Source organism: Cuculus canorus, chromosome 1 (genome assembly GCF_017976375.1).
Source record: "Cuculus canorus isolate bCucCan1 chromosome 1, bCucCan1.pri, whole genome shotgun sequence".
NCBI lineage: Eukaryota > Metazoa > Chordata > Aves > Cuculiformes > Cuculidae > Cuculus > Cuculus canorus.
The window spans coordinates 79,296,837-79,311,199 of NC_071401.1; the positions used below are offsets into that span (position 1 = coordinate 79,296,837).

The 14,363-nt window shown below is 40.4% G+C and overlaps 1 protein-coding gene across 1 annotated transcript in view; it reads right to left on the minus strand.

Annotated features, from left to right (window-relative positions):
- Positions 1–11,629, minus strand: part of VEGFD (vascular endothelial growth factor D) — a 31,784-nt gene extending 20,155 nt beyond the window's left edge. Inside the window, exon 1 of the mRNA XM_009565570.2 lies at positions 11,010–11,629. Within this exon, the coding sequence (XP_009563865.1) occupies positions 11,010–11,099 (90 nt within the window). The 5' untranslated portion in view covers positions 11,100–11,629. The remainder of the gene's footprint in view (positions 1–11,009) is intronic.
- Between the last annotated feature and the right edge of the window lie 2,734 nt (positions 11,630–14,363).

A 14,363-nucleotide genomic window follows, 5' to 3' on the forward strand; every position in this document is an offset into this window, starting at 1 on the left:
GTAAAAGATGAGAAAAACAGAGGAATGCATTCATCTAGAAGGAGTACCAAGACAACACAGAAAATATTGCTCATTGACGGGCCATTATTTTGAGATAGCAGGGACTCAACCATTGCTGAGTTTTATCATATCAAATATTGTCTATAATGCAGCTTCTTGTATTCTTAAGGCATTGCATAAGGGGTGATAAAACTGTGAGAGTATCTTCTGCAACTTGAAAATATGGGGCTTGCAGGAGTCACATACTGCCTTATCAAAAAGCAACTGCATCACACTATAAACATCTAGCAGGAGGCATCTAACTAAAACACGTCTGACACATACCAGTTTGTACTAATCTTTCGTCACCATTGTATTTCTTTTCTGAGGACAGAAAAAACATATACTTTTCAACAACTCCAATAAAATCAGAATTTTTATTCTCTGTCAGCTATGAAGTTCTGAAGTCCTGTCCCTGAATGTATCCCCTCAGTAAGTATGATTATCTATGCATTATTAGTGCACAAATAAGCTGGTTTTAATTATAGTGAATGTGACCGCAGACAGAAAAAACAATAAGATATTTTGACTTCCAAATAATATTGTTCCTTGAAACTGATGGGCTTGTCATGAGATTTTTCAGTGACTGTTACAGGCCATGCCATCATTATCAGAAGCATGGGTAAAGTTTCAGGAGCATGCAGCATTTCATTCCACCTTCAAATGGTGGCTATTTAAACAAATATTCAAATCTGTTCTAATACTTGGAAAACCAGTTTAGGCTCTCTCAGTGCACTGCCTTATTCAGACTGAACGTTCTCTTGATCATCACAGTTACACTACTAGTAACCTGGAGTGACATGATGCTTATGGTGAATAAGTTTAGGTGCTGTGTGGCAGATTTCCAGCTGTCACATTTTTAAAAGGATTCTTTCTCCAGGGAGAATTTTATTGAAAATGTACAGCTATATTGTGAAAGTACACAGCAAAAAAAAAAAAAAAAAAAGCAACTAGGCTGAATTTCTTCTTTAAGAGGTTGAAAATTGCTTCAACATTCTTTTCCTTGATATACAATAAGACTGTGTTACAGCTGAGAAACCCTGAGGATACATCAGATATGATAGAAAAGGTGGGGGGTTTCGGGCTCAGAGGCAAAGTACCAGGGCAGTAATTTTTGTTTTCCTCTTCAGAAAAGTGATGCCTTGATTTGCCTGCTAATATTTTCAGCTGTGCTCAATCCTACAGCGTTTTCTGTAACTGCATCACAGAGAACCAATATAACTTTCACCAGCAAAAATACTCATGTGTCAGACATGCATCACTTGGCTGTAATGTCCAGACAGCTGTTCCTGCTGTGTCTGCAGAGGAGGAAATGGTAGTCCAAGTGGAAAGCCTGAAGGTCTGCTTTCTACCCTCACAGTGCCTGCTTACCCAGAGAAAGCTCAAGGACTGAAGAGCAGACACATAAAAAACCCTTTTGCTTCCCCCACTCATAGCTTAGGTGAAACCTCTCCTCTCTCTGCCTCAGGGGTTAAAAGAGTGTTGTCCTTGGCCATGCGTCCTCTTAGGAAAGGGTCACTGTGATCATATCACTTTGTTCTGAAGTTGTGTGCATCATGTCTGCTGAAAGAGAAACTGCATAGAGGCCTGTCCTGGGGGAGGACCAGTGGAGAGTTTCCAGAGCACAGAAAGAAGGACTGACAGATATGTTACTTTTGGGTTTGGAGGAGTGTAAAATGGTAAAACTAATAGCTTGATCAGGTGAGGGGACCTGGATGAGGGCACAGAGTGTACCGTCAGCAAGTTTGCTGATGATACAAAAATGGGAGGACCATCTTATACACCAGAATGCTATGCAGCCATTTAATGAGGCATGGACAAAGCTAGGGAGCTGGACAGAGTGGAAGGTAATGAAGTTCAACAAAGGCAAGTGTGGGGTTCTGCACCTAGGGAGGGATAAACCCATGCACCAGTACAGGTGAGGGGTTGACCTGCTGGAAAGCAGCTCTGTGGAGAAGGACTTGGGATTCCTGGTGGACAAGTAATTAACCATGAGCCAGCAATATGCCCTTGTGGCCAAGAAGGTCAACGGTAACCTGAGATGCATTAAGAAGAGCTCTGCCAGCAGTTTGAGGGAGGTTATTCTCCACCTCTGCTCTGCCCTAGTGAAGCAACATCTGGAGTACTGTGTCCAGTTCTGGGCTCCTTGGCTCAAGGAAGGCAAAGAACTACTGGAGAGAGTCTGGTGGAGGGCCATGTAGATGATTAGGGAACATCTCCATTATGAGAAAAAGGCTGAAAGTCCTGGATCTGTTTAGCCTGGAGAAGACTGAGAGGAGATCTTATCAATGCCTATAAATATCTAAAGGGTGGGTGTCAAGAGGATGGGGCCAGACTCTTTGGTGATGTCCAGTGACAAGACAAGGGGCCAATGGATACAAACTGGAACACAGGAAGTTCCACTTGAACATAAGAAACTTCTTTACTATGAGGTTTACAGAGCACTGGAACAGGCTGCCCAGAAGGTTGTGGGCAGGTTGAATACTTCCTGCTGTGGGGGTATTCAAAACCCACCAGGACACTTCCCTGTGCAATCTACTCCAGGTGAACCTGCTTCAGCTGGGGGTTGGACTAGATGATCTCCAGAGGTCGCTTTCAACACTTACCATTCTGTGATTATGTGATTCTGTCATTGTGTTGTATGAGGGAGTAGGAGGCTGACAGGAGGTTTTTATCTGAGACTGTCACATTTCTCACTAATACTGATGTGGTATTTGAGGCTCTCTTTTGCTAAAACATTGTCAGCACATCATCTCACCAAGACCCAGTACTGGAGGAGAAACAGCTTCTAGACTGCTCTACTTTTGATGTTCAGTGTGGTATAAAGGTATATCTAGACTCCTCTCCTTGGAAGTATGTCTTCTTGGGCTCCAGCCTTACTTCCAGTGAAGATAGGAGATGTAATTACCAGTTTCCTAAACTTAGTGGTCAAGGTGGTGATAAAACAGCTTCTAATTTAGCTGAAGATGATATGCTTTCACAAGTACATCATATTAACTACCTTATGGCTTTAAGAGAACAGCTGTTTTAGATTTTGAATTGCCTATTGAACTAGAATAGATCTTTTGTGGTCCTACAGCAAACAAATCAGACTTCTTGCACTTTATTACATGCTTACATTATCAAAATCCTCAGAGACTAGATATTTTGGTTGCTGTATTCTTGGTCTGAATGAACCAAAATATTTGAAGTGAAGAACCGAAAACATCAGATTTGTACGTGATTTTGTAGAAGCATAGATGACAGAATATCTCATATTCTTTTTTCATATTCAAAGTGATCAGAGACTGATACTATTTTATCATAACTTTTCTCACAGCTATACACTTTTAGCCAGCTAGGTCTTCATACCAATGTGAGGGAGGGGTTTTTTTCCAGCCAGAAAATATTTTGAGAATCAGTTACAACTCTCACTGAACAAATATTTCTTACCACAATCAGGTCTTTTGGTTCTCATGGGAAACATCCTCACAGCAGATGAACTGTGATTTTGAAGGTAACAACATTTGCTGCATGTCATTTTGTCAGCAGTGGTGCAAAAGCTGGATGGGCAGATGAAAGAAAAACATAGTTCTACTAGGGCATGGAATTTCTCCCTGTTGAAGCCTAGTCACCTACATCAAGAGTTTACCTTTAGGTCCTTCCTATGATGATCACGCAAAATGTGTTTGCTTTTTCAGTGAAAGGAAAAAAGTGGATTGTTATAAATGTCCGGGTTGGGAGCTCTTTGATATATGCATAACACTGACAGCTTTGAGAGTCTTACAATATGTTTTCTGAGTCTCAACTTGTGTGCTTGTTCACATTGTCCTGCATTGCTGCAGTCTGTTCAGGCAGGTGTAACACTCAGTATAAAGCACAGCCAGAAACATTATGTAGTACTTATTTCATCATACACAGTGTTAGAGACTACTCTAACACTGTGACAAGGTACACGTGTCAAAACCAGCGTATTGTATGTGTCCAAACTACAGTCACTTTCTTTTGACACTCGGCCATTCTTTGGAAGTCACTGGGGCTTGGATAGCAATTTTGGAATGGCTCGGTAACAGAGACCTGAATGAAATCAGATGACTATGTATTCTTTTAATATTTGAAAATATTTTTTAATGTGATGAAGGGTCCTTAGGTAGTGCCTTCATTGTTTGCTGGGTTTGCCCCAAGACACTTTAATAGATGTTTTGGAAGTGTGATTAGCCAATTGGATGGCCAAGTTTCAAAATGTCGCTTCACAAAGCAAAGCCATTGCCAATGCTGAATGAACTTATGTTACCCCAATCACATGCACACATTTTCCTGGAACTGTAATTTTTCTTAAGTAATATTTCCCTAGCAGATCAGGAAAATATCCTAACATGTTTTCTGAGTCACATTGCTAATTAAAGTTAAAAGTTTTGCCTGTTTGTATGGCACATTCTCTACTTGTAATGTGGCATATGATCCAGTAATATGATGCAGCTTTGTTTGCAATTCAACCAGACTCAAGCAGAATTTCCTCCCCAGCTGCACACAGATAGTGACTAAACTGCAGTCAGTGACAATGAGTTCTCAAAACTAACCCAACATGTTTCCCATGTGAACACATGGCTTGGACAAAGCTGTCCTGACACCCTGATAATAAGGAGACCAGTAACCCCTTTCCAAATCCATGTGATATCCACATTAGTTTGCCAGATCCCATGTATTCAACTGCATTTCTGTTGCACTCAATATGACTATGTTGAAGCAGCAAGGACCTTAGATGGCATTCTAGCGCTAGTGATCACACACTTTAGGTCACATTTGGGGGAAAATAGAATAAAAAAGGCAAAAGTCCTTTAGGAAGCTTAATTTATATTAATGCAAACAAAGTAAAATACCCAGCTCAATTGTTCTGCTGTTCATTCATACAGAAGGTCATTCATAACTCTTTCACAAAGACATCAGAAAAAGAGCAAATTCTGCTTGGTGTTTCCATGGGCAAATGGAATTTATGCAGTTGTAGTGGGGGCACATAGCATATTTCCCCCTTTCCCCAGTTCCCAACAGGGATTATGAAGATTTCCAAACCATGCTGGGGACGTAGAGATCAGGCAGAGAATTAGATAAGGGGTGGACACATAGTGGGAGGAATAAGGAATTCCTAAGGAATGGAAGTTTCTTTAGGAAAGGTATCGTATTTAGTTTACTTCCCTGCAGCAAAATACCTTGGGTCATTTTTTCCTCCCAGCCAAGTCTGGGACTATGTCTCAAAGCCAATCCCAAGAAACAGCAATGACCAGTTTGTAACTGAATTTACTTACCCTGAGAGAAAGGTCTAAACTGAACTGGTCCAAATCATTTAATGATGACTACAAAAACCGCTGTGCGTGATTTTGAATGAGAATAAGAATACATGAGTTATCACATGCAACAACTGTTCCTTATTTATTTTTCCCAAATACTGATGTGGTGTCCACAGGAGATAAGACACGAGTAGACCTTACTCAGCTCTTGTCTGGAGTAGGGACAGCAATGATAAGAACAAAATTTGCAGACACAACAGCAGAGGCTTCACAAACCAGAGTTTACATCATGGTTTTTTTTTCCCATTTCCAAGGGGCCTATTTCTCTGTTTGCCTCCTGTGAGAGCCTGCATCAGCACCACTACATCAGTGGTTAGAAACAATGCAAATTCCTGTGAGGGAGAAAGCACGAGTAGGCTACATAAAGGAGAAAAAAGCAACACTTACTGGGCCTGAGCTAATTGCTTGCTTTGGTTGCCTTGTGACCACAAATTAACAGAAAGTTGCTTCGCTGCCCTCTAAACCTGCCTTCGTGCCTTCCTTTGGTTTCACAGAGTTTCAGAAGTGAGCCACAACTGATGTCAAAGTTTAATTAGTGCTGTCTTCATTTCAAACAGCTGACTAAATGAGTGAATTTCTCAAATGCTGCATCCAATTAATCTGAATGGCCTGATCTCTCCTCAGACATTACAATTACAATCCTATCTGAGATGGATGGGACTGGAACAGCAGCTGGAGGGATTTTTTTTTAATTTTTTTTTTATTTCTCACGAGTGAGAACTGCTCTTGATAGAGTTGCAGTGTGTTAGTATTTTCCTTTCCAAACTGATAGGAGCCAAGGACAAAAGCCAACAATACAGAATTGTTCTCTTATCCTTCACTGTACCTTGTCAAGGTAGTAGCAGATAAGTCAGAATTCACTTTCTTCACAACCTCTCTGACAGCTTCCACTCTTGGAAAAGCACAATTATTTCTGCAGGAATGGGGCAAGTACAGCTTCACACCTTTTTAGCTCATTGTGCCTATCAGAGATGGTAATCACAGAGAATCAAACGCTGCAGTGACAAAGCTGAGACGATAAAACACTTTTGAAAACCACAATTTCATAATCTTGCTTTTAAGGAAGATAACCCAGGAGACAAGATTTGTGAAAATTTCTTTTCTAAGAACTGAGCAACATTCACAGGAAGCTACTAGAGAGCTGCGTAGATCTATCTGAAAAATAATGTTGGTTAATTACAGAGACAAAAGCTTATGTTCAGCTCTGCTCCTCAGGTTTCTTTGCAGAGCTTTGTTTTCATTGTATAGACAGACTGCAGCTGGCTCTAGGAAGGGAGAGATGCAAAGTGCTTCCTGAATCCTTCCGGACACAGTGCAATGGCTCTCTGGTATTTCCATGCCTTCCCAAGGGTAAGGCATTCTCTACTTAGGTGGTCCAGCGCCTTAGGGTCGTGGGGAAGTGCTGTTTCACTCTCATGAGTAGACAAGGACTGTGTAGCGTCTGTATTTGGAAAGTAGCTTCCACCTCTGTGCAGCTCGCAGTGGCAGTACGAGACTGTTGAAACTAAGAGGATCTGCTAGAGCAAAAATGACCACTCAAGGCTGTATTGATGTTTAGGGCAGCAGTTAAAAAAAGTTTAGCTGTGAAGAAGGAGCGTATGTGACAGACAGCAGCCATGTGTACCTCCAGGGCTAAGCTTATCTAATCCCTCCGTCTTCTGGTCAGAAAGCAGATTTCTAGTTCACTTATACTCCTTAGGCCTATCAGCTGTGGGTTACTCTCTAATAAACCAAAGGATGGTTCAGCACGGGTAGAAGACCTCTGCAAAAACAAAAGGCTGGGAGTCTGTTATAACATAGTCATTACCAATTGTCCCTCTCTCTTGCCTTCCCCCTAACACTCTATTAATAACATAAGGGGCAGAAAAGGGCAGGCAGCATTGGGACTCAAATTCTCAGAGATCAAGACCTTGCAGCCTCATAAGAGAGGCGGTTTTAGTGCTGGAAGGCAGAAGCAGCTCTGACAGATCATTGACTTTTTGGTGGAAAAAAAAAATGCTTTGGCTTTGATGAATATAGGACATAGGTCTTTGCATCTAATTTTAAAATTCTGGGTAAAGTAGCCTGTGTCTGTCATCACTCTAGGAGATGAAAAATGTGGAGGAAAAGAGACAGCAAAGTTTGTGGTTCCCTAGCTAAGGGGTTCCAAAATGTAAGAGCCTGTCAGTACAAAACTTCAACAAGGCATTTGTTAAGCATTTCCCAATAAAAAAAAAAAAATATATATAATAAAAAAATGCTCAGTCTTTAGATTGTGGAAATCTAACTGTTCACCAAGGACTTCGTATGTCAGGCTGGCATCCTGAACCAAGCCACTGACCAGTGAGGCAGAGGGCTTGCTGCCAGCCTTGACATGAGTTCAGCTAAGGAGCCCTGCCTGACACCTGCACAGATGTGCTGTCCCAGTCTGAGCCTGCCCACCTCTTCCAATTGTGATGCTTTTTTCCAGTGGTTTATAACACTGCCAGACGTTAGATTTTCAGGCTGGAACTTTCCACACCAGATGTCTGCCTCAAAATGATTTTAATTATTTTTTTGCTTTCTCTGTCAAAATGGCTTGACCACACTTGAAGGCGAAGCTTCTTCTTCATCTGTGCAAAAACATGTTCTGGCAGCCTTATCTTTGCCAATGTCTGGCATTTCCCTGCTGTGGATTACAGATGTGAAATTTTGACACCTGAGAAACTTTTGTTGGCCCAGATGTGTCTACTGCTGTCTCTGCAAATATCCACCCAAACATGAAAATCTCTGAAGGCAACAGCAGAGACATGCCAGGGTTTAGCAGCCAGACGCTCAGCAGATGGAGCTTGTGCTGACCCTGCTCCATCCAGGAGTGGAGTGGAAGACGAGTGCAGGCCACTACAAGTCCACCCCATGAGGCTTAGAGCTGAAGACCTGCCCTTCCTCAGCTGCAGAAGTCAGGTAACCAGAGAAATGAAGGTGCCAGATTTGCCTGTGGGAGGAGAAGAAGATAAATACTATGGAAGAGGGTAAGGCATGGCCTAGGAGGCTAAGAGCATCTGGGGACACCAGAACTAGAAACAGAGGGCAGAAGAAGGAAAGCTGGGGAGACTTGGCCACAGAGTCAAAGTGGCCACAGAGTCAAAGCCAAGGATGGAGGAAGAAAGGGGATACCATGGTCAGACATGACTGGAACGCAAGAATCCAGTAAGGCTGTCTCTAAGGAACTGGGGTAGACCTTCTGAGGGTCTGAGAGAGAAGCAGGACATCCTCACTGGGAGGGAGCAAGTGGGAAGGAGGGTGACACACAGAGAGCACAAACAGGAGCTCAACAGAGAAGCTGAGACCCTGATTCCCAGAGGTGAGGGAACACTGGTCAAATGCTTGGACTGGAATAGGTCAGGAATGGAGAGAGAAAGGAGGAGCTGGGCCTAATAGGCAGGGGACAAGCATTCTTGGTGAGTACAAGGAGGAAAAAAGGGACTCCTGTATCCGGAAGAGGATGGTGTTTCTGAAGGGTTGGGAAAAGCCAAGTGCAACAGAGATATTGCTGAATCACAGCAGCTTATACAGCAGCATTTTACTTTCACAACATTAATTAGGATATTTGTGGAAGGGGGATAAGAGAGTATTTAAATCCCTAGTCCTCTAAAATTCTGTCGCGTGATACCACACTGACACCACTTGAGGGTTTAAACAATCGACAGGTTTAAAACTTGAGGTGTCCTGGACAGAGCTCAGGTGCTTGAACTCAGATAACAGGGACAGAGCAGGTTTCTGGTGGTTAAACCTTTCTGAGTCTCATTAATTTCATATGACCCGCATCCTGACTTGTGGGTTTTATCCAGGCAATACTGCCATTGATCATAAAGAACTTTAAAAAGATGAGATATTATAGGTGAATGCAATACCTAATTTCTGTGTTCTGCAAAACCAATTTGAGGTGCAAGTGGTAAGAATAGGTATAACCCTGTGTACCAATAAACACTGTAACATAAAGGACTCTTTGTGGGGTATATCCACACACATATGCACACAAAACCCCACAGGTCATACAAGCTAAAACAACCCAGTAATCTAACATACTATGAAAACATTAAAAGTAAAATAATCAACAGCTTAGCCAAAAGTCTCTGTCTACACAGAAAAAAGCCAGAACAAGCAGAAACACAGTCTTTTCCTTATGGCAATCAACAGCAATTTACTGGATATCTTTAGGATAGTTTTGGTAAGTAACAGTGATTTGTTATGAAATACTGTACCCTGTGGCTGAGCTGGCTGCTTGAGAGTGGTAGCTTAATTCCAGTGAAAACAATTACAGATGTATATGTTGGATGGACAATCCCGTCACAGTGAATAAACTATAAACCAGTTTAAATTATCAAGAAGACCTCTTGCATTTACCATAGGCAAAGTGGATATGATTTCAAACTGTAGTTAAAGGACTACCTGGTGGTTTACTATTATGCTGAATAAACTTGCATCCCACATGAGGACAGAATTATCATCACTACCAATTACACATTGGTTATTATTGTATATTAGAAAGTGCTTTCTGGTTTAAATAAAATGATTCCTACATGTAAGAGACCAATGATTTGTCATGCAGTACATAAAAGGTAATGTATTACTGACTACTCTGGTCCTAATGCCTTCAAAGAACATACTGCTGAGGTTGTAAATTAAAAGCTTGTGAATGGTGAGCAGACAAAGGGGTTAGTCATTAGTCACCCTGAGGCACACATCGCTCACCACTGCTCACTTCTTGTACAGGAAACAGCAGCCTGCAATTAAGCACATAACTTAGCATTTCTTTTCTGAAACGCAGGTCAGCATGCAGTGCTGTTCACAGACCAGTGTGTGGTCATCTCTTGCAAGCAGGAGGTTTTCTGAACTGAAAACAAAAGTATTATCTTGTTTTGCTCTAGTAGTGAAAAACAAATAATTTGTTCTGGACCACACACCAAATTAACCATTCTTGGGTACACAGCACATGTGGAAACTTGTTCTCCTTTTTGTTCTGATTTTTCTAAATGATTGTCCTGGTTGTTCTCACATTGTTGCAGAAAGTCAGATCTGAAAAATCCTACTCGCAAGGTGAGGCTTCAGCTTAAGTATTGTTGTACATATTGTATTCAGAAGAAAGGTTAATTCCCAGACAATATACTATATTATTACTAGTTCCTGCATATTTTAAAGTCCTTGATAACATCTCCTGATAAAACAAAAGAAAAACATTTCTCTCATTTCTAGCAAACAAGTGAATGACTGATGAATACATGTTTTTAGAGGAAAATTTTCAATACCAGGATACTAATTTGTGCAATTCTAAATACCTGAAATTTAAAAGTGTATTTAGCAAGCATGATAAATGCTCTGACTTGCAATTTTGTTTAATTTTGCTTTTATTTTGCATGACTGATGCTAGTTTAACTTAAGAACAAAGTATACAATGAATAATTAATAACAACTAGCAAAAAGATATAAAGTATTAAACAGCAAATATGATTTTAAATTCTTTATAGATTCTCCTTTCTTCTTAGCTGCTAAACATCTGTGCAACTAAACCATCACAAAATAAACCCAAACACCAAAACAGCAAAAAGACCACCACCTTGCACATTAAAAATATGTAATTCTGGCAATTTGAATTATTAGGGATGATAGTAAATAAAGATCACCTACCTTCACAGATCCATTCTCATAGCCAGATCCTTGTGGCAGATGTAGAAAAGAAACTATGAAAATATTCACAGTTGCCCACAGTTTGTACATTCTGATGTTTAAAATCCACAGGTTACTACGCAGTCGTCATCACACAGCTAGATGTGTCTGTTTCAAAATGCATTTCTCTGTCAGCAATGCAGAAAATAAAAGCTTCCAGGATTTCTCTTATAATCTGACAAAGGATTCCAACATATGAGAGTAAATATCTGGTTCTTTACTGCTCAAAACAATTGTAAGTTCATCTAGAGAATGTTGTTTCCTAAAGCAGATTTTAGATAGACTTGAAAGAAAATTGTTATAAGTATTTAAATAGATATATTTCTGTATATATACACATAGAGGCTCACAAGTGATCAGGTAATGACGTTAATATATCTTCCATTAAGGCACAAAGGGACATTCAAAATCCATCGGTGGTCCAGAAAATGCAAGAAATCTGCTCTATTCCATGCTCTGTGTTACAGCAGCCTTTTAAGATGGTAGTGTAACGGCCAATGTTTTGAGCTCGAGAGCTGTAATCCAACTCTGTATTAAAACTTTTTTCACAGCCTTCATGGAAGCTTGCAGAAGCATGTGTCTTAAATCTGATACAGACTTTGGCAGTAACACAGTCAAATTTTGGCTCTAATCCCATTTTGTCCCTACCAATAGCATAGCAGTTTTTAAACTAACTGATGCAATCTAGACTCTCATTATTTTAAAGAAGATTACCTGAAACATGAAACTTCAGCACACGTTCTCACACAGTGCACATATTTTATGTTACTACTTGGGGAAAAAAAAAAAAAAGAGAGAGGGAGGGAAGGCAAAAGAGAAACACTGACTTTTTGTAATGTGTTTATATAGCATGGGGCTCTCTGAATAGGTTTTAAAAAGGGAATTTAAAAACTGACAACAAACAGAGTTTCTGTATTTTAGTGAAAGTTCATGAAGCTACAGATATAAATGGAAAAAGTTCTTTTATTTTTGTAGCAAAACTCAATCATTGCTTCTGCTTCAAGGTATGCATGCATTTTCACTTTATATTTCTACTGTGTAAAATCAAAATGGAGATCTAACATTAAAAATTATAACACAGACAAAGGTTCTAATAATAATGCCTGTTAAAACTGTATTGCTGTACTCATATAACATGTTGTGTTCAGGAGAGTAGTTCCACACTTGCATGGCTTAGGGTTTGCAGAATCGTACTCTACAGTTGTTAACATAGAACAGTCACATACCTAATGTTTCAGAGCACTGGTTTCCTACTTCTGACATCCAAGCAGTAGCTCTCTTAAATACAAGTCACACCTCTATGACTATCATTAGCTTGTGTAATTTATTCTTAAGTATTCATCACAAATGGACACTGGAGAGAAAATTATTTTAATCCAGTCTTTCCAGCTGTTGTCAGTTAACTGAGTCATTATGTTCTAAAAACATATATGTAACTTTACTAATTTTTACCTTTGTCATCTGTTATTTGCATTGTGAAAGCTACCTGTTTCTCATTTTTTGGCTTCCTCCCCCACTCAGCCCACACTGGTTCATACAAGGACAGCAGGAATTTCACCTCTTTGAATCAGGTATGAAAAAGCTTGTCTGTCTGTGTACCTGCTTCTCTCCTTGATACCTTTCCTTTACCCAGAATGCCAGTGATACTCACACGATTTCACAGGGACCGTGCTACAAGGGGCATGCTGTGTCTGTACTTTATTTACCATTAAAATTTCATTAATCATTTTAAACTTATTATCTAAGGTTTATGTGCAGTCTCCTTGACCTCATTTAATGCCTCCATTTCCCTCAGATACTGATAACCATCTCCTTGCAGGAGTTGAAAGCCTGCTAAACTACATGAATACTCTTCAGCCTTGGATACACTGCTTCAGCATAAGGAATTAAACAAAAAATAACCACTATACTCTGAGGACTGCATGATAGTAGCTTCCTGTTGATCTGTAGTTAACTGGATGTACCAGATGTACCATCAACATCTCTCATTTATGGGATCATTATTTGAAACACCACCCCAGATTTGAAGAACAGGCAAAAAGCAATACATGCCTTCATGCCCTAAAGCCTAATGGGTGGGATACTTATATAGCCTGTGTCCAGTGGCGTTCAGGGACATGCTGCTCTATTTCCCTGGCAGGGCTGATGCAAAATTTCACCAGGCACCTGGAACAAGCCTTCCCTCTAGCTGTTAGTTAGACTGCTTCTGTCTCCTTCTTACAAGCATAGCATTTCTACTTCATAAGTTGGCAAAAGCAAGGGATATCCCAGGAGTAGCACTGAGGTTTTAAATACCAGCTGTTGAATTTCTCCCGTCACCCTAGTGAGTGTTTAACTACTTACACAAAGCAAAACAGCTTCATTGGCAAGAGTGAAAAGCACCTGTGGTGGTATGGTCTGCAAATCAGTAAGGAAGGCACGTTTCTGAGAATAAGAGCATGGCTTAGTTCTCTGCTCTAAATAAAGAAGGAAAACAATTAAAATCTAAGAGGTCTCACATCCTCAGCCTTGTTGTGAGAGTGGTGATTGCCTTTCTGCCTTCGCAAGACCCCAAAATTGTATTTAAGGGACTCTTAGCAGTGTGGCTCTAGAAAATCAAGGCTATTTGTTTTGAAAATGCTGGAGGGAAGCAGCTTTAATATTTCGTGTGTGTTTTAGTTCATCACTGTTACTTAGCAAATTCAACTCTGAATTACAAATACATTTGAAAAGACCAAACTTGCGTTTTTCTGAAAGCAAACTTTTCATCCGATATGTTCACCCACCTCTGGCTTCACTGTGCTTTTTGGCAAGAAGACTGAACTGACCTTCAGGCACTGAATCAAACTCGTTTACAAAAGCAAGTTAAATGGCTGCGCGCAAAAGACAAAAAATACTTAGTCTCTCCCATAGCACTCAGACACAAAGACTAGCAAAGGAACTAAAGATCCTTTTTATTAACTGCAAGGACTTTAAATCTAGATCAGTTGCTAGCGAAAGCAAAGGCAAGGCAAGAGAAATCAGCTGATAAGACAGTAGAGCAACTGTGATGATGGATTTTTGGGAAACAGTGTTTTCACCATCTGCACCTATTCCTATCCCTTTCCTCGCTGATATTGTCTCTCTCCCCCAATTCAGAATACAAATCAGTGCTCCCTCCAGCACCATCACAGCCTTGCTCCTCACACAGCTTTCTCATTTTTCCTGTCTACTGCTGCACTGAGAACAATTTAAATACTTCTTTTGTGTTGGAGCTCAAAACTCAGAAGTTGAGATTATACTGCAGACTGCCTGCAAAAGCCTTGCTGTTTGACCAGACTATGGTCTATGTTTTCA